Raw genomic sequence first — 24,393 nt, forward strand, 5'->3', positions numbered from 1 at the left:
GTGTCTGGAGAACAAGGATACTGGAAAAATGTATTTTGATACTTACAGTATTGAGGATACGGCATTTCAATCTGGAGAGACTCAGACAGAGAGAGGGAAGCAGTTAAAAGGGTTTAATGACAAAAATAACATGAAAATAAACACAAGTTCTTTGGCGATCAGGCCCCGGCCGGGGACGTCAAGCTGGACTTCGATAAGCTCAATGAACATTCCTGATGCAGCGAGGGAATGTAAACCCCCCGGGGCCTGTGCTGGTGGCGGCGGTCAGAGGATGATGAGGCCTGAGAGCCGGGAGCTGAAGGTGGAGGTGGGGTGGCGGTGGGTTGATCGGGGCTGGTAAGCGGAGGAGGCTGGGAGTGAAGGTCCTTTTGAACCAGAGCCTGGATGATGATTGGCTGGAGTGAGGCTTGGACCTGCGTTGATAGGTCCGGGTGCGGAGAGGGAGGCACTGATTGCAGGGCCAGGTGCGTCAAAAGAGTCTTCCAGCCTGAACTTCAGTCAAGACTCCATAACCTAAATACACTTATTATTCCAGGCACGATTACAAATAGTTAGTTTTAAAAATTTTTTAGTTTTTCATATTTTATTATCTTCAGAATTTTGTTCTTTAACAGTATTTGTATAATTTTTAGAAACCAATGATGGCCACACTGTGACGTCATAAAGTCTCAGCATCTCAGATGTAGATGTTTTGCTCTGTTTCTATGTTTTAGAGTTTTTCTGTAAGCTGCCTTTTTTTGTTTTTTGTTTTTTGTTCTCGCTACAATTCTGCAGGCACAGATCACGGATCCTGGGGTATGAATCTGCATGCACAAATTATGAGTCAAAACATGGTTCATAAACCAAGAGCAAACATTTACTCTTAGTCTTTTTGCACCCCTTAGTTGACTGTAGGGGGTCTCAGTAGGAGGTCATGCAGTGAAAGAAAAGGAAGAAGGAGAGGGAGGAGAGACTCACATTGTTTTTGATATCTGTATGCACAAGGGCTGGTTTAATCCTGTGCCTACAAGTTACAGCGTGTGACTTCATGTCAGTTTTGTTTGGATCTATAACCAATTTTTGCAGAGCATATTTTGTGTGTGCATAATGTCCAATAAACAAATATTTGCTTGTTTTACACCGCTTATTGAAATTCTTTCTATCCTCTTCTCTCTTGTGATTTGTTGACATAACAGCTTCATCTTCAGCTAATTTGGGGGGAAGTTTTGCAAGGTGCTTGACTATTTTGGTAATTTCTTCTAGTCTCTTTTTAGATTTTCCTGCACATCCATAACATTGCATCATGTTCTGGGAGTCTCAGCAAGAGAATTTTGAACACAAATTGGGATGCAAGTGTTCCAGGTCTTGGCTGTACGTATGTCTAACTGCCTGTCTTCCCTGAGCGTCTGCCTGCCTGTCAGCCGATTGGCCTCTTGCCTCCTCTCTGTTTCCAACATTTTCTCGCTGAAATATAAAGGCAGCACAAAGGTGCTTGGTTGCTAAGGTAACCAATCTCCAAGTGATTTCAGGATCTTTGGCAAGTGTGTTCAAGAAGCCAGTTTGAAGTTGAGATTTTTTTTTTTTTGTTGTTGTTATTAGAGAGAGAGAAACTAAAGTCAAATATTTGGTGGACAAGAATTTTAATAATGGAATTCCAAAAATTAATAGTGGATGTTCTGAAAACTAAAATTTTTAAAAAAAAAAAAAAAAAAAAAAGAAAATCTGCTGTTAATTGTTCCTGACTTAAAGGTCACTATGCTGTTCGCTAACTAGCACTTTACTGATTAATGCTTGAGTACAGATTTTGTTTACCATTTAAAGATGTAAAGCTCACCAGTTGGATTCAGTTGCTAAACTCCCCTCAAAAAAACTATAATGGATAAAAAAATCTGTGTCAAAACCAACAAAACACAATCATGTTCAATACAAGCACTATGCAGTCTAACAGTCTAGCAATTTTAGTGATTTATAGTAGTAAAGTATTTAATTAAGTTTATCCAGCTAATTAATATTATGACACATGATTGCATAATGTATATCATGAAGAGATAAATTCCCATATTTCCTTTTTTTTTATCTTAAATTCAGGATTTTGGTAATTCTGTAGTTCATCATAATGATGGTGTTGGGCTTGAAAACCAATTTCCCTCCTTCAGAAACCCTGGCCTACTGTGATGCTTTACACTCCAAATGATGTGAACAGTGATCCTGGTAAGTGTTTTGATTTTCTGAATGACATTCTCCACAGCATCATGAGCAAAGACAATGACTTGCTTAGCAACTCAGCCGACATTGAATCAAATCGTCCTTTTTAAATCTGAGACGTCACATTTCCACTGTTAATCACAAATAATCACATGTCAAATTAATACCAAGAGCCAAACTTATTACTGTAGAGAATGGTTAGAGGTTAATCAGTTTGCTAATTGTTTCTCAGTGGCAAACTGATTGTTTTGTTTTCATTCATTTTTTTTTTTTTTAGCAACCTCCTTTCACTCGCTTCCTCTTAAGTCTGGTAAAAAAATCTCATCCAATAAGTCACTGAAGCAATTAAATTCCTGCAGTTGGCCAGGTCTGGTTGGGAATAGTGCTCCATCACATCACAGTGAGGTAGCTGCAGTGGCTCTCTGTGACTTATAGTCTTGTTGCAGCATTCATTAAAGATAAAACCCCTGTGTTGGCTCAGATTCTCATTGTTAGGAGACAGGCGAAATACCAAATTATAAAGACCTTCATATTTCATTAGAGTTTGTCAAATAGAATAGTGGAGTTAAAACACAGTTTAGTTTGGCGGTAACCCTTCCAGTCCAAATAATAAAATGCTGTGTGCTTATTATTAAACATAAGTTCTTAAAGGATGTCTTAGTTCAGTTTAGCTGCATGTAGCTGTGTAACATCATAATAATGAGCTTTCAATTTTTACTCTTGGTTATTTATGTTTTCGTTTGGTTCCATTGAAAATATATATAACAAAGGCTATTAATAATTTGAGGCTATCAAAAGTGTCTTTGCTAAGTGGATCCCGAATTCTTTTTTTCTTCTTCTTCTTCTTCTTGCTGAATCATAGTTTTACCCAAAAACACCATCATGTGTGACAGTGAATTACTTGCATACTGATTTGTGTGTGTGTGCATGCCAGTGTGTGTGTGTGTGTGTGGTTGTGTGCATCCATAGCCCATCTCTGGGAATGCAGGCTGCTCTATTTTTGTGCTTCACATTTCTCATCAATATTTCACTCTTTCCTTGACTCATTCCCTCGCTCTTCTCTCAGAATAAGGTGTTATCTATGCTCCACCAAACACCATTGATGGACTGGCTGGCTGGCTGGAATCCCACTGGGACCGTATGAGTTGCGTCTGGTGCTACAGAGAAACTGCCACTGCCAGATGGCTGCAAACAATCTTTTTGCTATTTTTTTTTAACCTTTATTTACACACACTTGGTTGACATAGTCTGGCACATGCTTACATACTTTTCGGCTATTCACAGAGGACTTGTCCTAGCACAACTAATGCTTGACACCAGGTCATTTAGCAAATTTATGGCAGCAGCCAGAGTCAAGGGCAGGTCAACAGTTGACTGTAGTTTTGTCCATTTCCCCTGCCTCAAATCATATGTCCCTGCTGTGTCAGTTCGAGCGTCTCTCGTCAACACTAATGTCAACGCAGAGAAAAAAGGAGACACATGGGGTTAAGTGGGGAAGGACCCCGTGTGCTGCACTATAATCGCCGCATACTCGCACACTGATGAGTTAGACAGTAGAAATCTACCAGAAACTTCAAACCTTTCACCCCACAACAGGAAGTTATCAGTTTATGTCACTGCTTTTAATGTTATCCTTACTGGTGAAATGGTATGTATTACTTATTGGCTCTACAACCTATGATGTTGTTATGGTGTCTAGTATGTTGACTCTCTTTCAATGTTGATCTATTTCATGTAGGGCCATGAAAATATTATTATTTTGGAGCAAGTTTGTAAAATTAAAACTTGTTTGTAAAAAAAAAAAAAATAAATAAATAAATAAAAAATAAAAAAAAATAATAATAATAATAATAATAATAATAAAAACATAAAAACAATGGGAAATAACCTGGTCGCAGAAGTGTGCACAACCTAAAATTCATATTTTGCTGAACAATCTTTGGACTCAGCTACATTTTATCAGATTAGTGATACTCTAATCTCACAGTAAGATATAAAATACAATATTTTGCTCACGATAAGATAAGATGAGATAAGATAAGATAAGATGAGATAAGATAAGATAAGATGAGATAAGATAAGATAAGATGAGATATTCCTTTATTAATCCCGCAGTGGGGAAATTTATATATATGTGGGGATATTATATATATCATGATATTTAGCAAACGGTACGATTTGATACATTTTTAAGATTTTAGAGGGACAGAGTGACATTTTGTGACTGTTCCATAGACTTGGATTAAATTAACTGAACTGATGGTGTAATACTGGTGTAAGAAATGCTGTTTTGGTTATACATCTGTTTTACATTGTGTGGCTTGGTGTATTTGGTTATGCAGAAAAGAAACATTTTTGTCTTATTCACTTATATTAGATAATGAAATTTTTCTGTTTCATTTCATTAATTAATTGTAACTGGTTGCTTCGTTACATGTCATTCTTAATGTACATGTGCAAGTTGGAACACGAGGGATTTGAGTAGGATTTAACATGTCGACACTCAAGGATGGAAAATCGATCATTTACGAGGAAAAAAAATATTGATAAACATTGCCGAAGATCCGATCTTCAATCTAATTGAGAACTTGTGGTAAAAATTAAATACTGACGTTTATAGATGTCCTCTATCCAATCTGACTTCCTTGAAATGCTTTGCAAAAATGAGCAAAAAAGCTGCAAAGCTGCTGGAGAGATACTTGAAGCTGTAATTACAAAGGACTGAACAAGTTGAGTTGGTTCAACAAACTAATTCCCTAGTCTTGACGATTTTGGTAGACTCTGACAATCTAATAAATTCTGTCACATCAGATCAGCCATACAGCATTTATTGGACAAACTACAAGTCATAATTACATGTCATTGTTCACAGAACAAATAACTTTGCCACATACAAAGTCTATAAATCATCTATCAACTGCTACGCAATTCTTAAACAGCCAGCAGCCCACTTACCCGGTGGGATTTACAGAAAATCCCACTGGGTAGTTTGACCATTAAGCCACCTGTGAACATTTGGTGAAACTCCGGCCATGTGTGCATGCCTCAATGTTTCTATTTTTTATTTTTTTTTCCTTATTGTGTATAAGAATAGAGGGATGATTATAGGGGGCATTAGCCCCTCTGCGTGTTTTTATTAGGTCACACATGAGGAGCTTTATTTCATCAGAGCTGGCACCCTCCCTAGGAGTCATTTCTTTTTGCAATTTTCTGCTCGGTTTCATGTTCCATTACCGGTAGATTATGCTTTTTCTCTGTCTTGCACATTCTCCCATTCATGGATGAGCTCGAGCACAAACACATTTGCAACACTTCCTCACATCTACGGCTGCGCACACATATTGTGAAAGCCCGTGATCCCGTGCACATATTGTTATTAAACTGCTACTTGCTGAATGGTGGATAGTGGCGCTTGCCTGGAGGACAGGACAGTAGTTAAACCAGCACTGATTTACTTTCTGTACAATGGAAGTAAAATCAATTTCAAAACCCATTACCTGTATGGGTGATTTAAAGGCAATATGAGAAAGCAAAAGTGTTTTATTACCTATTTCATCAGTTTCTCCTTGTGTTTATTTGTGTGGGTGTTTGTTGTTTTTTCGTTTGTTTCTGAAGCAGTACATATATTTTATTAAGTGCTTACTAAAAGATAAAATAATTGGGGAAAAAAAGGGGTTCCACATGGTAGATGACAACTATTTGATATGTATGCTGTGTCCAAAGGAAACATTGAGACTCACTGTAACTTGATAGAGATCAAATGGCAAATGTTGCATCAGTGACAAAATTTCCGTCTGCTACTGTCACTGACTAAAATCATTCCCATCTCCTTCTGCCTCATCTGGACTTTCATTCACTTTTTTTTTTCTTCTGTACTGTCAATTTGGTCTAATTGTTATAGAGGGAAATTCACAAGGAAATGATAGATTTATTAATGTTAATGTTCCTGATGCAAAAGAGGCGTATCAGCATAGCTGGATTAACCACGGTCTAAATTGCCACGTTATCCTTTCAAATTAATTTCTGCTGCATTAGCAGCTTATTTGAGTATGTAACCGAGGTGAGTAGACTTCTGAGTAGCATCATTTAAATGTCAAATTGTTCAAAAATCTCCTTCTCTAAAAATCCATTTGTAGGGATTACACTATTTTGAATTTGGCAGATGAATTGTTCTTTAGTATCTTTTAACTAGTCAAAGTCAAAGACTTGTGATCACTGACACCCAATTCTTAAAATACAATTGCTGAAGAAAACATCACAATCTCTGGGACTTTTCTGGAGTTAGGAGATTGTGTTGTATTTTAAATCTTTTATTCTTGTGGTGGTTTTTGTACTTCATAATTTTCTTCAATTAGTTCCATCAGTGCCTGATCCACCTGCATCCCTCAGTCTTAAAACTTTCCTTTTTGATGAAGGAAATAGGTAGAGAAGCATAAGTTATCTCTCTGCAGTCATATTCCTGTAAGTTTTCGCTCCTGGCTTCTCATCCTCACTACAAGCTACAATCTCCTTCTCTCTTCTAACACATCATTTACTGTTATTTCAACATCTACCTTTATATTTTCTGCCTGTTTTTTCCTACCTAGCTGTGTCACCTATCACCAGGGGGCATTGACTGAGATAATGCTACAGACGACTTCCTGTTCTCCTTCTATAGGTGATAGTGTTTAACCCCGTCTCTCCTAGACAAAGCTATTGGAAAGGCTTTAAATGTTACTAACTCTGTCCTCTCTTTCCTATAGCCTTTAGAACTGACTCAGCGGTTATGATGCATTGGTATGTTTAGCTGTGTTTCTTTCCCAGACAAATCCACTAAAGGAGCTACACCTGCCATTTACTTTTTACTTTTCCTTAACTTACTCCTAGATCAGTGCTGCTCTGTCATTTTGTGCATGTGTCCTGTGTTTTCAAACCCCCAGTTGGTGGTGGCAGATGGGCATTCACACTAAGCCAGGTTCTGGTGGAGGTTTCTTCCTGTAAATGGTAAAGTGGTAAATGACCTGTCCTTGTATAGCACTTTATCAAGTGCAGAGGATCCCAAAGCGCTTCACACTACATTCTGTCATTCATCCATTCATATACACACATTCACACACTGATGGTGCCAAGCTACTGGATCGTAGCTTGGCACTATCCAGTAGCAGTCTGGCGGAGGTGAAGCTGCCATGCACCGGTGCCACCGGACCACCACCAGTAGGCGAGGTGAGTAAAGCATCTTGCCAATGGACACGACATCCAAAAACATGGTGGTCAGGTCAACTGGTCTATCTAAATCGTCCTGGGGATTTTAATTGTGCCATTAAACATGTTAAACATGTAGTTTTACACAACAGACTGTAGTAAAAATGTTTTTCACTCTCCCTGGTGGTAGAAATAGAAATTTGATTTGATTCAGTGTAAAATATCTGTCTGAAATTTCACAAATGCAATGAAGTGTGATTTCTGGGAAACGTCCCCCTCCTCTTACTATTCCCATCTGGACTTTGGATACTCCCTGGCCACAAATCCCAATTTCACCCCTGGCTTGCTGCATGGCTTTAAGGCAGAGTGTTGGTGATAGCCCAGTTGGCCCAACGTCTTGCTCCAAAATGGAATATCTCCAGAATTATTGGTTGGGGTTTCTGTGGGTTTTCTGTCTAGAAACTGTTGATCCATTGAGGTAGAATCATTTTAACATTTTCTCTAGTAATCTGGTTCACAGCTATGATTTTGAGAAAAGTATCTACAGTAAAGGCTGTTTGTTACATTTAGGGAACTCCAGGTCTGTGTTTTTTTTTTCTTTTTTTTTTTTCTGTTTCATATAGGGCAGCCCTGAGAGGAGTCAATTTGAATTAAAGTACCGAAGTCAGGCAAAATAATGTTTTTTAGTTTTTCTAGAAAAATAAGAGCTTTTCTGATTTATCACACTCCTCTGAGGCCACAAATGTTTTAACAGATAGAAAGAAGAAACATCATAAAAAAGATACCATGGTCGATAGCAAAAGAAGTGTGTGATATTTTCTTTGTTGTTCCAACAATGCTTCTTGACAANGTTTAATGAATGTTGCATCTACTAGTAAAACTATTTAGATAGAGTGCAATACCTCACTTCCTTATTGCACTTTTCTCCAAGTTCATTTCTGGTGACTCAAGTGTATTCTTAGCCTCTCCACCTCTGCGACCAATTTCAGGCCGTCTCCTCCTGCTCCACCTGCCTGTCGGACATGACGCTAATTGGAGCTCCTAATGAAGTACTAACAAGTCTGTGGGGTATCTGAGAGTCAATTGCTCCGTTCCTGGGTCAATCAGGACACACCTAACCTTTGTTCATTCCTTTGCCAATACAAACAGGCAAGCAAAGTTTGCATCCGCACATAAACACAAGTAACACGCAGACAGCCTTCACAGCCACAACGTGCTATCAGGCCTAATGTTTTTCTTGGAGACAGCTGAGATTAGCATGTGTCAATGCTGCACACAAGTAATAACAGGCAATTGTCAGGAGTGTGTTAATACTTTTACGTAACATGGCCAAGGAAGATACACACTTCTTTTTGTTTGTATAACCATATAGGATCCTACTCAGGAGAGGAGCTTTTGTCTTTTAAAATGGCTGGGTGGTAATAAAAGTGCTAAAAAAGAAAATGCATCCATTTCAGGAAAGGTTATACGCTTGATGAACTGTAATATACAGCGCCTTGCAAAAGTATTCATTGTCCTGAAGTTTTTAATGTTTTATGATGATTCAACCACAAATGTCTTTTTTTTATGTGAGAGGCACAAAAATAATTGCAAAGTAGAAGAAAAATATTCACGGCTTTCAAATCTGCCTTCAGAAGTCACCTACTCATTTTCCTTAATCTTTCCATAAAAATACAGTTCTGTAAAGGCTTTGACAGGGAACATTCAGGAAAAGAAATGCCAAAAGAACGACAAAGAACGCTACAAAAAGGTCAGGCATAACCTTTTGGAAAGGTTTGAAGCGGAGTTTTTGTTAAAAACCCAATATGCCAAGCTCTGAAAACTCACAAATGGGTCATTTTTAATTTGTTTACAACAGAAGGAATATGACAAACTTTCACTTGCCATTTCAATACTTTACAGTTCTAACACATAAACATCTTGTAGTGTGACGTAAATCTGTATCCAGATCATTTTGGTCAATAATTTGCAAAGCCAACTTTTTCTGCAATCACAGCTCCAAATCTTTTGGTGTACGTATCACATCTACAGACTGAAATGTTTGGCTATTCCTCTTTGCAAAATGCTTAAGATCAGTCAGATTTGATGGAAAACATCTGTTGGTAGTTATTTTTTTTGTTCAAGCGTATTTACAAGTGTTTTTAACTCTGGACTCAAAAAGAGTCACTCACATACTTTCATCTTAACCATTCCATTTTAGTTCTGGCTTGATTTTTAATGTTGGTGTCCAGCTGGAAGGATCCACAAAGCATGATACTGCCACCACCAGTGGCTTTGGTTTTCCATCTGACCTTTCAGATGTTTGATGGCGCCTGTTGCAAAGACCTGTTGCTTTCTTCATGCCACTCTTCTATAAATGAAGGATGGTGGTTTTTCACTAACAAACTCCAACAAACCTTTGAGGTATTCACAGAATTACAAACATGTAGACCATATTTACTTTGTAGCATTGCATTTTATTTAGGGGTATGAGAAAAAAACAAGTCTTGTGTAGAGAAAAGAAAGGATAAATGATATAAAAAACGGAAAACTGTGGAAATAATTTGTATTCCGACAACCATCCATTACGTATCACATCAAATTAAAATTACATTGTAAGCCGAGGTGCAAATAGTTTATTCAATCCATTTAAAAGAGGAAATGTCTGGACTCCCTTCCATGAGTTGTCTCCCTGACAAATATCATAGAAATATAACTTAACGGATAACTTAACACGGCTGACATTTTGCTTTCCTTTTCATAAATTAACACGATAAGGCAGCACAGAGAGAAAGAAGAGAAGGTTGAGACAGAAATAGATGGAGAAAGAAGAAAAGTGGGAAGTGAAGAGTGAAACAGAGAAAGAAAAGTGGGAGAAACAAAAAAAGAGGCAGAAATTAAAAATGGGGGTTAAGTGCTACAAAATGAGAGTAATTTTGAATAATCAAACTGAGAGAGGAAGAATAAAAAGAGAGAGGAAAAGAGAGGAGGGATGAAGACAGTTGGTATGAAAGCTAACAGGCCATCCAACCATACACACACACATGGAGTGTATTCATTTTAGTAATTGGGTTTATGCCAGACCCAGACCTTTTCCCTAACTCCACACTGAACCAAAAATCAATACGCACCTTAGTCCTGAACCTAATCCCTAACCCAAGAAGAGACATTCTTCTTATGGGAACCAGACTTTGGACCCCCTAAGGAGCATTGGGTCCTCAAAATGTAAGTATCTGATGAAAAAATTGGTCGCACAAGGTTAGAAATGCCGAAACACACACACACTTGTGTGAAATCCTTGGGAGAATTGTACTTTCAATTTCCAGAGCCCTAATTTAATTAGAACTGCCCTGCTCTTGTCTCCGTTTACGTTTGTCTCTTTTCTCTCTTCCTCTTTGTTTCTGTTCACTTGAAGGACTGACACACATCCACTGGACCTCTCTTTGTTTTCCACCATTACCTCTTTCAATTTAGGGAAGCTTGTTTAACAAAATTCAGTAAATATTAAAATGATTACAAACCCTAGTTTATTTCTTCACTGTCACAGTTTTTTCATGGCCCAGACTATAATTAGATGGAAAAACACTCATTGCATTTTGTACAAGTCGTGAAAAGAGTTCTGCATCTCACTTGAAAAGCATAGCAGGTCGGAGGATTTGCCGGATGGTGCAGTGCAAAAGACTTATTCATGCATTTATGCATACATTGCATACCAGTTATAAAACGGTGCAGTTATGTTGAGTCTATTAAGCTGTTAAGGGAAACTCAGACTGTATTGAGTGAATCCTTCTTTGTGAACAAGGGTGTGGAGTCAATGGACAGCTGACTGCATCAAGCTTATTTACTCAACTTAATTTTGTATATTTTATCTAGAAAATGTTTTATAACAACATTTTATTGTGACAAAAAAGTAAAAACAGAATTGGAGGGGAACATTTTCACATTATTGACGTTGATGTTGAATTTTAAAACATGACAGGCACAGATAAAAACACATAAACATTGATTTTTGTTTCCACTAGCTTGAATAAAAAGTACTAAGATGATTGCTTGTGTTTTGCTGTTTGATCAGGCTGTTCATTAGCCTCCTGTGATCTCTCTTGTATTCATTTTTTCCCTTTAAAATCTTGCTTTCTGCTTCTAAAAAAATGGTAATTTTTGTTTGTTCTCTGTGATAAATCTTAGTTTTCCATCTCTTCTCTCTCTTTTCCCCTGCCCCTCATTTTGTTTTCCCATTACATCTCTTTCTTTTAAAATTTATTACTTTGATTTAGTAATTTAATTTAGTAATTTTATTTATTTAGGAGTAATTTGCTCTTCTTTTAGACTTCACCACACCTCTATCTGCTCTGATTCTGCTGCTTTAGAGGTCCATGAAGAACCAGTTGTCAGACTGAGCACTTCCCAAATGTGATTATGTAACTGAGTATGAAGAAGTTTGTTTTAGATTTGGTTCAGAGGAGAAAAATCAAATCAGTCAGTCATGGTAAAATTGGGAGCTTTGACTATCCTTCTGTTTCTCATTTTCTTTGAAAGTTTCTCTCTGCAGCCCTGAAGAAATCCTAGACTTCCTACATTACTTTATCTTACAGGAGATAATTAAAACTTTTTCACATTTTCTCAACAAGGAAGTTACTGATGAAAACAAATAATAATTGTAGCTTCTGAACCTTTGAATTTGAATAACTCTTGGTTTGGTGCAGTATGTCTGACTACTGGTGAGTTTTATGCTGAAAACTAGATTAAACATGGTGGCATAGTAAACAAGTACTTACATGACCTTTTTTGATTTTTTTAAGTGTTCTAGTAGAAAATTGAAACAATGAAAATCATTTTAAAATTAATCATCTCAAATCTAAACAGGAAATAAATTCTGTAGAATCGCATCTTACTTGTAATGAATTTGACAGATTATTTAGTTTGGGGAATTGGAAAAAGAAAAAAAAAGTGCCTTTTGCAATAAAGACATTAAGTTATAATTACCAAGCAAGCAGGGGAATTCTGGTAAATATCTGTGAATAATGACAGCACTTTCTGAATATATGATATGTTAGAATTGTAAAAGATAAACACAGAAAGATGGTTTGAGTGTAGAAAAAGCTCGAGATGTGAGGAAAAGAAATAAAGGAATAGATGAAAGAAGGTGTAAACTTTAAGCCTTTTAATGAGTTGGGTATGTGTATGGGCATGGTTTCATTAACAGATATTTGATTTTTCAGTTTCTTTTTCTGCACTTACTAACTAACCTTTTTCTACACAACCAGTCAGAAGAGGAAAATTAAGAAGCCACTTAGCATAACTGCTCTGCTAAAAGATCTGAAAATGCACTCATACACACAGGCATCTTTAAGAAACAAAGATAAACAAGTGTCCTAATTAAGAATTAATTACATAGTAAAGCCTCAGAGAGAGGTGAAACTCTTTGGAGAAATGAAGGAGGATGAAGATAGAGGAGGAAGATGAGACAAGGGCAAATGGAGTAGCAACAGGACGGGTGGGAATTTAGAAAAAGAGGAGCGGGTGTGAGGTTAGGGAATACAGAGAGAAGGGGAGAGAGAAAAGTGTTTAAACCTGAAGAAAGAAACTAATGAGAAGGATACTGAAATACTGCAGTTCCACAAAGCTATGCAATTACAATCAGGCACAAACAAGACAATAAAAAGATTTAACAGATATTTTAGTTCTTCCAGCATGAGCAACAAATTAACAAATCTGCATGAATTAGTATATGTATAAATAATAGTTATAGCAAATTTGTGGAACAAAGAGACAAGAAAGGGCCATTAGGTTTGTCATAGTGAAAATGTTCAACTTTTAGCTTTTATTTTTTGAATCAAGTCAGTTGTTTCAAAAATAATCAATTCAACAACGTCATAAAAAAACAAATATGAGCTATGACACCGGAAGGGAACTGTTGGGCTAAAGACAACACAGAAAATCCGTTTTTGATCCTATTTTCCCACTGGCTAAGAAATAAGTTTGTTCTTATGGTTTCGTTCACTTCCACTAGTTATACAAGACGGATAACATCCACTTAAAAAAAAATCCAAAAACAGCTAAGCACATTTTGAGTGAACATTTACTGCGGCGTTGTCATTGGTGATAAAAACTTTAGACGCTCAAAGACCAATTTTTGTTCTTCTCTACCCTGTTTTCATAAATTATGGTGGGAAAGATTGAGTGTCATTTGTAAGGACAACAAATGACATACAGCACAATTAATTATTGCCATTTTAAGAATGATACATTTATGTGGGATTCTAACAGTGTCATGTAACACCAATATTAATTATTAGAATAAATTAAACAATTTAAGCAGAGTAAAGTCTCTTTTTTACTTTCAAATAGGATGGGGTGAGTCAGAACATGAAAACAAACGTATATTTGACCCCAAGCATGTCAGATGATACAAAGGCGACCTTGAAATCCACAGTAAACACCTCAATTTTTTGGTGTATTTTAGTGTAAGTAGAAAATGATGCAGTGTTTATGAAAAGTCTAAAATGATGTGGTCAAATATTGAAAGTGTTGACATTGTGGCAAAACTTTGTTGCTATTCTATGTTTAAAAAAATGTTTTCTTTTTTTGAAGAACTGATGCTGTTTGTGTCAATGCAGGGATCTAATCATTTTCGTACCTACTCCTATTACATGTAAAAATAAAACAGTGTTGTTTTTCCCACAGATTTCCATTCAATTTGAATTTTTACTCTAGAAAGTTTGAACTTTTTAACTAAGATAAATAAAATGCTACAAAACAAGTCCCTTGGTTTAGTTATGTCTATATCCACAGGAGTTTTGTTTGTAAAATCCATTTTTTTGCCATCTTTTCACTCACTGATGCTATGTTGGCAGCCAATTCTTTAAAAATGATACAAATACAAATAACACAGAATACAACACAATATCATAAGCTTTTATTTTGATGGTGAGCTTAGGAGGAAATTACAACTAAAATTGCTTCAGGATTCTTTTTAAGAGCAGAAATCTTTAGCTAATCTTAATCACGTTGAATTCAGTCAGTTTATTATGTCCAGTCTGTTAATGTCTGTGTTTCTTTCTCTCTTTGGCTCCCCTCTCGCCTCCCTGCTCAGCTCTCCCTAACAACTCTCCCTCCTAACCCCTCATCTCAAGATGAAACCAATTTTTTAGGCCCCACAGGAGACAAATTACTCCTAATAATCCCTCGTTTCTTGGAGAGGGATTCTTTCGTCCCAGCTCAGCCAAGAGACCAGAGCCTTAATGGATATATGGAATTAGGGGGAAAATGTTGGAGATGGATCAGTGATGACAGACAGTATTCTGATTCTCATTTTTGGCTTCCAAAAAAAAAAAATAAAGAGAGCCATTCTGTACCTACACATCAGCCCTGTTGATGAGCTGACTCTTGACATGCGAGCTGGTAGTTGATGGCTGATGTAGATTTTGAATCATATAAACAGTCGAAACAGAAATAATGTTTCAAAGCCAGCATACAAAGCCCCTGATGCAATTATGTGTGACGCACAGCTTTCAGGTACTTTAAACAGCTGTGAGCAAGATTTCATATTTTACTGTAGTTGTATTTCAGATGCTTCCCAAATTGTGATCCTCTGATGTGAAATTGGCTAAACTGAAAGATGTAAAACTGTTTGAAAGCTTCCACATCTAACTCACTTTGAAGTTACACCTCCAGCTCCTAATTCTATTCCTTTACTCTTCCTTCTCTCAAAGACCTGGGAAAAAAAATGAAGCTTTCATCTTGGCGACCTATCACAATGACCCCTCTCAGTGACAGACACCTTAAACAACCAACCAATAATCAACACCTGGTCAGGCAACTCCAGTAAACAAATCAGGAAGCCCAAATGGCTTGTAATAACAGCCATTTTGATGCTTTTACCGGAGGGGAAAGGCAAAAGATAGATGAAGGGAGAGAAAGTAAAATTGGATGTGCAGATATGTGTATACAGAGATAAGTGAGGCTGTTCTTGCATTCTTGCTGAAGATGAAACGGTCTTTCCGTATAGTAAGCCTGAAGAAAGTCTGTATGGAAGTCAGTTTTCATCAGTATTGTCTTAAACCCCTCTCTCCATGATTGCTATTTTGTCTTCTAGTGAATGCAACAAATTATTCATCTCAAAGAAATTGGGTAAATTGTTCTGTCGGAAACATCAGAAAAAAAAGTTGCCTTTCAAGTTTTTCTTTGGTCAGTAATATATATATATATATATATATATATATATATATATATTTACATTAGGTGTTACCAGTTCTACTTTTATCTTGTGAAAGTCAGGCCCTCTGAGTCAAGACTTTCTATCAAAACCTTTCACTTCAGTTACAGCTGCAAATAATTCAGGGTATATCTCTACATTTCACCTCTCTGTATATGGCAGCAAAGGAATCCCAACTGCATGATGCTGCCCACGCCATCACTGTGAGGATACTCTTGCACCACAAATGCCAAAGCAAAATGTTGGTCCATCTCATCAGCAGACCTTATGTCCCATATTGGTTGTGCAATCTTTAAAAATGCCTTGTCGGATGTTTTTTTCAATGTGCTGTCTATATGCCGCTCACATCTGATTTATGAGGTGTACAACTAACAGTTGTCCTACTAAGGTGACCTGTCCTACCTAAACCATCTCAAGAGTCACCATGAACCTGAACCTGCTTTACTTATCTGACCTGAAAATTTGCAAGGATAGCCATCTGTTATTAGGTCTGAAATACTGAAACCCAACACTCACTGAATCTCTCTATCTTTAGTTTAATGAAATAAATATGATATGAGCACCTTTGGGTTAGATACCACTGTGAGCTGACAACAGCACTGGTCTTCATGTTATACTCTGTTTATAGGAGATCGATTCTCCATGAAAAGTTAAAAGCTTGGATACCATTTTGAACCTGACCATGCTTTAATTTTCTCTATTGTGATGGGATTTTTTCCTCAAATGTTCTGTAATAAAACCTTTAAGGCATTCAGAAAGCATATGTATTTATCCAGAGATTAACTTCTTAACTTGTTAAACCCCAAAGGTTTAATTTCCACCTGAAAAATACATACCACACTAAATCAAGAATAGCTCCCCAGCTATCAGGTCAAACTGGAAACTTGTGGTGTCTGTGTAAAGGAAAGATATCAAAGAATGTTTTTCTAATGTCAGCACTATCGTAGCTGTTACCCTTCCTGGTGTAGTTGTCACGTCAGGCTTGAATTGTGGACTCTTCACTAATTCAGTGACTTCTGATGGGAATTATTTGGACTGGATTTTAAACATCAGATGAAAGGAATAGATTTAGTACAAATGTATAATGCCCCTTTCATTTCTGGAAGTTTTAACTTCCTCTTCAGAACTTTGCAACCAACAATGGTTTCCTATAGTCATCCAACAATGTGAAGTAGAAGTAGGTTGTGTGATAGTGTTTTGTTTGCTGTTTCAGAGAAGGAAAGGACCTTTCAGTCTATGTTTGTAATGAATTCTAGTAATTTAACCCTCAACAATCCGATGATACAAACTTAGCTGTCCACAGAAAGCTGTCATTGATTGTTGCATATAAGTATATATTCTATCTTTGCACTTGGAGCTTTGGCATGATTTCACATTAAATTGTATTTCTGTTTTGAGTATTTTTTTTGTCATTCCATCATTATATTGATGAAGAAGTATTATATGTAAATCCTGTAGTGTTGCAGTTTGAAATAATGGTTTCCTATAGTTGCTAAAAAGAGGAGGCTTAATGAAATCCCTTAAGCAAAACTGGGTTTTGTCACTGGGACTTTGCTGTTTGAAGGAGGGCTATCAGGCCAGATTAGCTTGACCTTAGTAGTAATGGAAGTAGGAACATTTTGAAACTCATCCCTCATTTCATTTTTAGCCAGTGGTCTCTAGTTTGCCTTTCTTAAGCCATAGTTTTTGATTTGAGTTTGTGAATGTGTGATGTAAATGAGCTTCACACATTAGAAAATGTTACAAATGTTTTGTAATGTTTATTTTGGAGCTCAACTTAGATTTCTTTTTATAAATGTGTTTTTGGGTGCAGAAAATCACACAGATAAAACAAAATTTTACTATTTCATTAAGTTTTAATGAAAAACTTAACGAGGCTTCTAATTGCACACAACAACCCACAAGAAAACAAACAAACAAACAAAAAACAACAGCTTTCTAGTTAAGATTTGCACACATAGCATTGGAATATTTCCCTGCTATCCTTACGTAAATCTTTATGCCTGGCTTAGGCTGGAAGTAGCTTAGGCTCTGGATTGACTTATTTAGAATGACAGGTGTAAAAACAGAAGACGATTTCTACTGAAAACTAGACTCTGTCAGCTATCAAAGTACATTATTACGTGTTTTTATGGCTCTACTTTTTATTGTTAAAACTTTGGTGGGCTAAAACCATGTGTGTGTGTGTGAGAATCCAGAAGCTTTGCATCAAGTGCAGGATTAACAAAGTGAACTTTAATCTTAGGCTAACTGGAACGAATGGGAAGGACTGGGGTGTCGCCACAAAGGTTAGGAGGCGGAGCAAAGAGGAGATGAAAAATGGAATCCATTCAGGCATGAGAAATATGTGCAGCTGTAATCGTAGATCTGTATCTGCTCTCATCTGGGAGCAAATCTCTTACCTCTGCCAGCGGCACAATGCCCTGGATGTCGGAATTGCTAATGTAGAGGTGGGAAACTTGTTCGGTTTGCTTCAAAGCCATCTGTGTGTTAGCGGAGTATTCCACAGTCCAGCGCAAAGTCTGTGTTGGCTTCAGATTAATCACGTTGTCAACCTCAAAGTCCAGCTGCATTACCTCATACGAGTGACTGTCCAATCTATAAAGACAGAGAGAGGATATCAGTTATTCGACATGTTTATTGAAGACTCATACTGACTTTGCCAGGGGGAATGGTTTGCATTCTGACTGCTAATGTGCAGCATGTAGAGTTGTGACCAAGCTTGGATGCTTTATACACTGCTAATGCAATACATTTGTTCATGGATTGTATTCTTTTCCAAATATTTGAAAATAACGCTTTTGTATTTCAACACAGAAAGGAATTTGCTGGGAACCAAAGAATTGTTTAAAGTGCATCCACAACTTCTTTAGGACTGCTGCTGTATCCTGTGTCTTTGAGGGTTCTTTCACACCAGATTAAGACAACCTCTCGACTCAAAGACCTCCACAACCTGTTCAAAAGCTTCTTTAGTCTGAAGGTAATGGGCCATCATAAAAAATTGCTACCACAAGGGATATCAAACCTGCCAAGGATTGTATAGATCTGACAACCGTCATGCAACAATCAGTGGAAATACAGCTGTATACTGATCTCCATCATCAACTTTTGTGTTGCTAAGGAAGTAATGACTATCAATATTTCATTGTTGGATCAATAGCATGAGAAGATGTAAATGAGAGGAGGGGTTTCTCTCCTCATTTGTGCTGCACATCACTGCCACCCTGGGAAGTAATTATATAGTTTCTGCAACACAATGTGAGAACATCCTGGCAGGTGCAGTCAGAAGCATTGATGCAAATTGAATCTAAAATTAGATGTTAGGATTTCAAAAAAAATATATATAAATAAATGTAATAAACCCCCACAACAATCCTATGAATGTTTGGTGTCAGGGATGTCTCACAAGCAATTTTGAGTAATTGTTTACCTGGTAAATATACTGGATGATTTTTAATGTCACAGTAACCATGTCTTTTGTTTGCATTTAAGTGTCTCTGTGTTTTTTGTACTAAAAGCAGAATCTGCCAGTCTGTGAGTGGCTCACCATCTCTGCTGCTGCTGATTGGACTGATGTTCCAGCCCTGTGAACCAATCAGCTCTGCCCTCTGCTCACCTGGCTGATCATCTGCAGCTGCTTAAATATCGAAATACACTTACATTCTAGGTGACTGTGATTCGATTTGAGCAGCTTACCCTTGTGTCTTTTGTTTTCGGGACTTAAATGAATGTATGTTTTGGAGACTGCGCTTGTTTAGTCACCAATTTAATTTGTCTTGGACCAATATGTTGAGTAATGGCCCACCTACATCAATTGTGTACTTGGAGGCAGGTCAGGTCTGGTTCTCTTCTGTGTTACTCCCGCCACTTCAACTATTTAGATTACTGGTACGGTAATCTCAGAGGTGCTACCTCACACATATATATGTTTAATTAATGTCTCTTTTGTTTTATTCTTAATGAGGGAAGATTTGGGTAGTTTTAAGTATCTCAAATTAGGAGAGTTTTATTTAAATCATTTATTGATTTAGAAACATCCATGAGGCCACAGATCCTCCTTTAGTTTGATGTCTCCTGAGAGTCTGGTTTTACCTTTCTTTGTTCAATATTATCTTAAAACACTCATTAACCAACCTGTAAGGCTGGTTAACCATACCAGCTATTTTATTATAGTACCCTCGTAATGTCTTTCTGAGCTTGATTGTAACACATAATATGGACTCAGTTATTGTTTAGTGAACAAAATTATTTACTAAAATTAGGTTTATTTCATTGAGGGATTCTAGTTTATTTTTTAGAACTCATTACGTAGCAAAAGGTTTGAGATTTCAAGAACTTTATTAGATCTTGGGATCAAAGAGGGAGAAATCCAGACACAAAGTTTGGGCTTTTGTTTGGGTTTCACTTAGTAATACATGTTTCCTGCATGACATACATGACATATGTCACATATTACAATTGAAGAAATGTATTTTTAAAGTGAGCTTATTCTTAGACTCCAAAGCATTTTTACACAGCTAACGCATAATCTGAAATGTAACTGTAGAAGACTAAACTGAGATTAAGTTTTTCAAATTTAGGTTAACAATGAATTGATTCACACGAGTAAAGTTGATGTTTACATTTCTGAAGGGGAAAAAAAAAATCAAACTGTGCATGTGTAAGAATCCCCAACCCTGATTCTTAATACTCCCACTGTCTCCTGAAACGTAAAAGTTACATTCGAGAAATTAGTAGTTAGTGACGGGAATACCTGGATATTTCCTGGAAGCTACCGTGTACTTTTCTAAAACCAATCAGGCACTTTGGTGTGAATTAAAAGGGTTACCTTATGGAGCCTAGCAACTCTTTAAACTGTAGATTTTTGTTGTTTGGTTTGTCTTTCTGCTCACCAGATATCTTCATTTCATCAATGAAAGATATCTAGATAAAGTATAATAAAAATATTTGATTAATCAGTACAGTGAAGATACTCAAACTTTCTATGGTCTTTCTGCAGATCTGTTGACAGATTGAGAAGGAATTTATGAATGAAAGGACTGAAGTGCTCATTACAAGATCATTGAGCAGCATAAAATGGCGTGTCAGTGCCACTTCTAGCATGAATTATACTAACTGCTTTCTGAAATGTAACAATTTGATGCAGAAAACAGGTTTGCAGTTCACACTAAGTGCAACACAAAAGCTGTACAGACAACGGCTCAATGTGCACAATATTACTGTATTTTTATGATTGCAAGAAGAGACATAATGCAGATACATTTCAGATAAACAGAAAGTATTGTCACTGTTTTGTCAATTCCCTCAAGGAACCTTCTGTTACATTCTCACACAATCAGACATACACACAAACCCCAGAGACGGTGAATCCTGGATAAAAGGTAAAAGTTTTAGTGTTTAACCTCCTCCAAGACATATGCATTACGTATATATTAAGGTCATGGCAAAAGAAGTCACAGAGGGTTTGCAGTAAATGGTGTCTGTGTGAGAATCAAGGCATTTGTCTGCAGAGATGGGTGGATGATAAGTGAAAGAAGTGGATCAAGGAGGAAAAGCTGATGGAGTGTCAGTTTGCCTTGACCTCTTTTACTTCACCGTCATGCTTGATTCTCAGTCATTTGTCTTCACCTAACCTCATGTCCAGTCTTCCATCATATCCTACCATCACATACTGCTGGTGTTTACAAGATGGAGAGACAAATGCTACATTTTGGTACATATGCTTCCCATTTCCTGTTCTTCAATTACCTTCAAGAAAGAAAAAGAAAACTCAATCCATCCATCGCTGCTTAGTAGATTTGTGTTAAAATGGCCATTCTATAAAATGATTAATCTAAATCATTTAGACGAAACTTGGTGGTGAAGACAACAAAATAAATGGGCAAGAAAACTTTATTTTTTAAAATTTGGTAAACATCTTTTCACTCAAACTTGTTACTTTTTAGTTGATCTGACATTTTTGCTGCATATCTGTTCACCTTTATTAATTTATTGGTGTCCCTTGAACTCCTTTTCTTTTCTTTGTTTATGTTTCCTAATCGCAAAGGACATATTAGCACCAGCCCAGTTTAAAATTTTCATAGGACAAAAACTCAAAACCTGGATAAGCCTCGACACATACACACTGAGACACAACGCTCTGTCGCTCTCCGTTCCCGTCTTTCCCACTCTCATAGATACATGCACACAGGCGATACACAAGCAACACACTTCTCCCGTTTCTCCGCCTTGCGCACAAGTCGATAGCACACATGTGCTGAGACCTATCCAAAAATTGTTGAGTGTGTTTCGGTGCAGTGTAATCACTGGAGCAGAAAAAGAAATGTGTCTGCAGTGACAGGTTCATTCAGGTGTTAGCTCCGTCACAACCACTAGGATCTGAAACAATATTACACTGTCCTCTAGTGCATACACACACAAAGACATTCCCTCGCATAGACACACACAAGAGGTACTCTGCAGAACTCAGAGCTGGCCAAATAAAGAAATTGGAGAAGTCCATGCATGTCACAACTTTTCAGCTTGTTTTCTTTCAGACAACGCTAATCCTAATGGGAAGTAAACACTAGTCTTTGTGTAATTATTCTAGATAATTTATTTCACTTAGATAATTGAGTTACTGAACTTTTACTAAATGAACTTTTCAATAGCATTCTAATTTACTGAATACAATTGTATCCTTACATCTTTTAGTAGATAAACATCTTACTTGACTTGGTTAGGGAAAGTTGTTAAAGAGACATACTCTGAATTGTTTGGCTTTTATACATGGAACCAGGAAAAATGCTTTTAAATAAAAAAATGCTAAATTTGAACAGCTGACATAGAATAGTGATTTAAGTTGTAGAAATATGCCAAATAAGTTTTTTTTTTCTTTTTGCAAATGTTTGCAAAAGTGACAGGAAAATTGCTGTTATTTCAGTTGACTCCTAAAATCCGTGCACTTTAGGGTGGGATGGAAATTCAACTAAATGACAGCATAAAACATTAAAGAATTTCAACATTTTTAAAGTAGCCAAGCATCTTGAAAATAAACGTTTTCTGCCATGAGAAAAGCTTTTCTAGCCCCTTTTAAAATGGAAACAAACTAGCATACATGAATAATGATGTGCTGCCTGGAACCACAGACCTTGACTCTCTGTTGCTGTAAACTGTATTTTGTGCATCAGGGCGTCGCTCTTTGGGATATTACTATTGACTTCTAGTAGTAGTCCTTTGGCTTTCAATATCTGACACATTTACCAGTTTCTGATTTGGAAGGGGAGGAAAAAGTGCCATCAGCAACAATTTAAATCACAACTAAAAAGAATAACTTCTATGTATGTATAATAATGTGTATGTACTTTGTGCCCTTGGCCAACAAAAACAAATGTTTTTGAACATAGATGTCTTATTTGACTCACTATAACACTTTATTTCAGTTTAATATGTTGTTTATATATCTACAGGAATTGCTGATTCCAAATGTAGTTTCATAACAGCAATAAAACTGGAATAAACAAAATAAATCTGAAAAAATGCTTCAATAATTTATTGCAGCTATTGCTAAATTAATGTCAAAGATGTGATGAGAATCTAGCATTTTAACAATGCACACTTCAAATAGTTTGAATACAGTTAAAAAAAATGTCCCTGTCTGTCACCTGATAGCCAACCATAAAATAAGAAGGACAGGCAGATCTCTATCTTTTTGATATTAAATTGCTCTGGGAACTGCTTGGGGAAGCTGGGATGGCTTAGCCTATAAACCCAGATAAACGGAGACACTTCTGGCAGCGGCGAGTGATTTCTGAGATGTGACGGTTGGACTCACTTTGGTGTCTAACTTGTTTGGTACTTATGGGACTCTTGAAGCTGATTAGAAGAAATTATTGACCCTCTCCACCCCTACTTTCTGTTTAGCCATCAATTAAACAACTTAGTACCCAGTCTGGACCAGCGTAGATAAAATCATGATTGCAGTCACAGAAAGATCACCTCTTGCTCTGAAAGGTGGCTTGAGATATTTTGCAGTTTTTAAATATTTCAGGAAATGTATAGTTGTGTGTGCAGGTGTGTGTTTAAATGGATTTGTCATATGTGGCATGTGAGTAAGAAAGGACTTGGCTCAAATACCCAGGGGGGAAACACAAGGACACACACCGATCCTGCGACACCTCCAGTGGACCAAGCGCCAAGGACCCGTCCATCTTTCTGTCACAACTGTAACAACAATACACGCCAACCTGCACTGGATCAAAACACAGCAGTTTGTGTCAAACTGCTTCATTTCACTGAGAGTTAGAATTGGCTCATGTGTTTATTCTTAGAAATCGAAATATTGGAAATATTTATTAAAAGACAGAAGTAGAAAGTAAACGTTTCCAGAAGAATTTTTGGCGGTGTAATTTTGGCACCTGAGATATTTCAGACACATTCATTGTGTCTTTAAAGACCACAAGGTCTTTAAAGACACAATGAATGTTTACACTTAAGTGGGCACATATGGAACTACTTTTGTGAAGAATTTTATTACTCAAGCTATATTACATCTTACTTTTGAAAGGGCATTATTTTCCTAGTCACACCACTAAATTATTTTCATATAAAGGAGCTTTTGTGTTACCTGTGGAATACCATGACTATGCTAACCTTTTCTAAAAGCCTAAACCATGAGCCTTATTAATGGTTGGTTTAGTCCAATCAGAGTATTTAAAACCCATTTTATTAAAGGTTAACACATAAGATTAAGTCCAAAACTGCTCATATTCTTTGCAGATTTAGATTTACCGACACATTTCTCCTAGCTCAAGGGTGTCAAACTCAAATTCACCGAGGGCCACTTCAGCATATTG

At 36.9% G+C, this 24,393-nt stretch overlaps 1 protein-coding gene across 2 annotated transcripts in view; it reads right to left on the minus strand.

Annotated features, from left to right (window-relative positions):
* Positions 1-24,393, minus strand: part of LOC106953273 (transmembrane protein 132B) — a 286,044-nt gene that overhangs the window by 52,835 nt on the left and 208,816 nt on the right. For both annotated transcript variants that reach the window (XM_015041905.1, XM_015041898.1), the window contains one exon: positions 17,962-18,157. In XM_015041905.1, coding sequence (XP_014897391.1) covers positions 17,962-18,157 — 196 coding nt within the window. The remainder of the gene's footprint in view (positions 1-17,961; positions 18,158-24,393) is intronic.

This window comes from Poecilia latipinna, unplaced genomic scaffold, assembly GCF_001443285.1.
Source record: "Poecilia latipinna isolate Pla-1442-1.1 unplaced genomic scaffold, P_latipinna-1.0 Scaffold32, whole genome shotgun sequence".
In the NCBI taxonomy this organism is placed as follows: domain Eukaryota; kingdom Metazoa; phylum Chordata; class Actinopteri; order Cyprinodontiformes; family Poeciliidae; genus Poecilia; species Poecilia latipinna.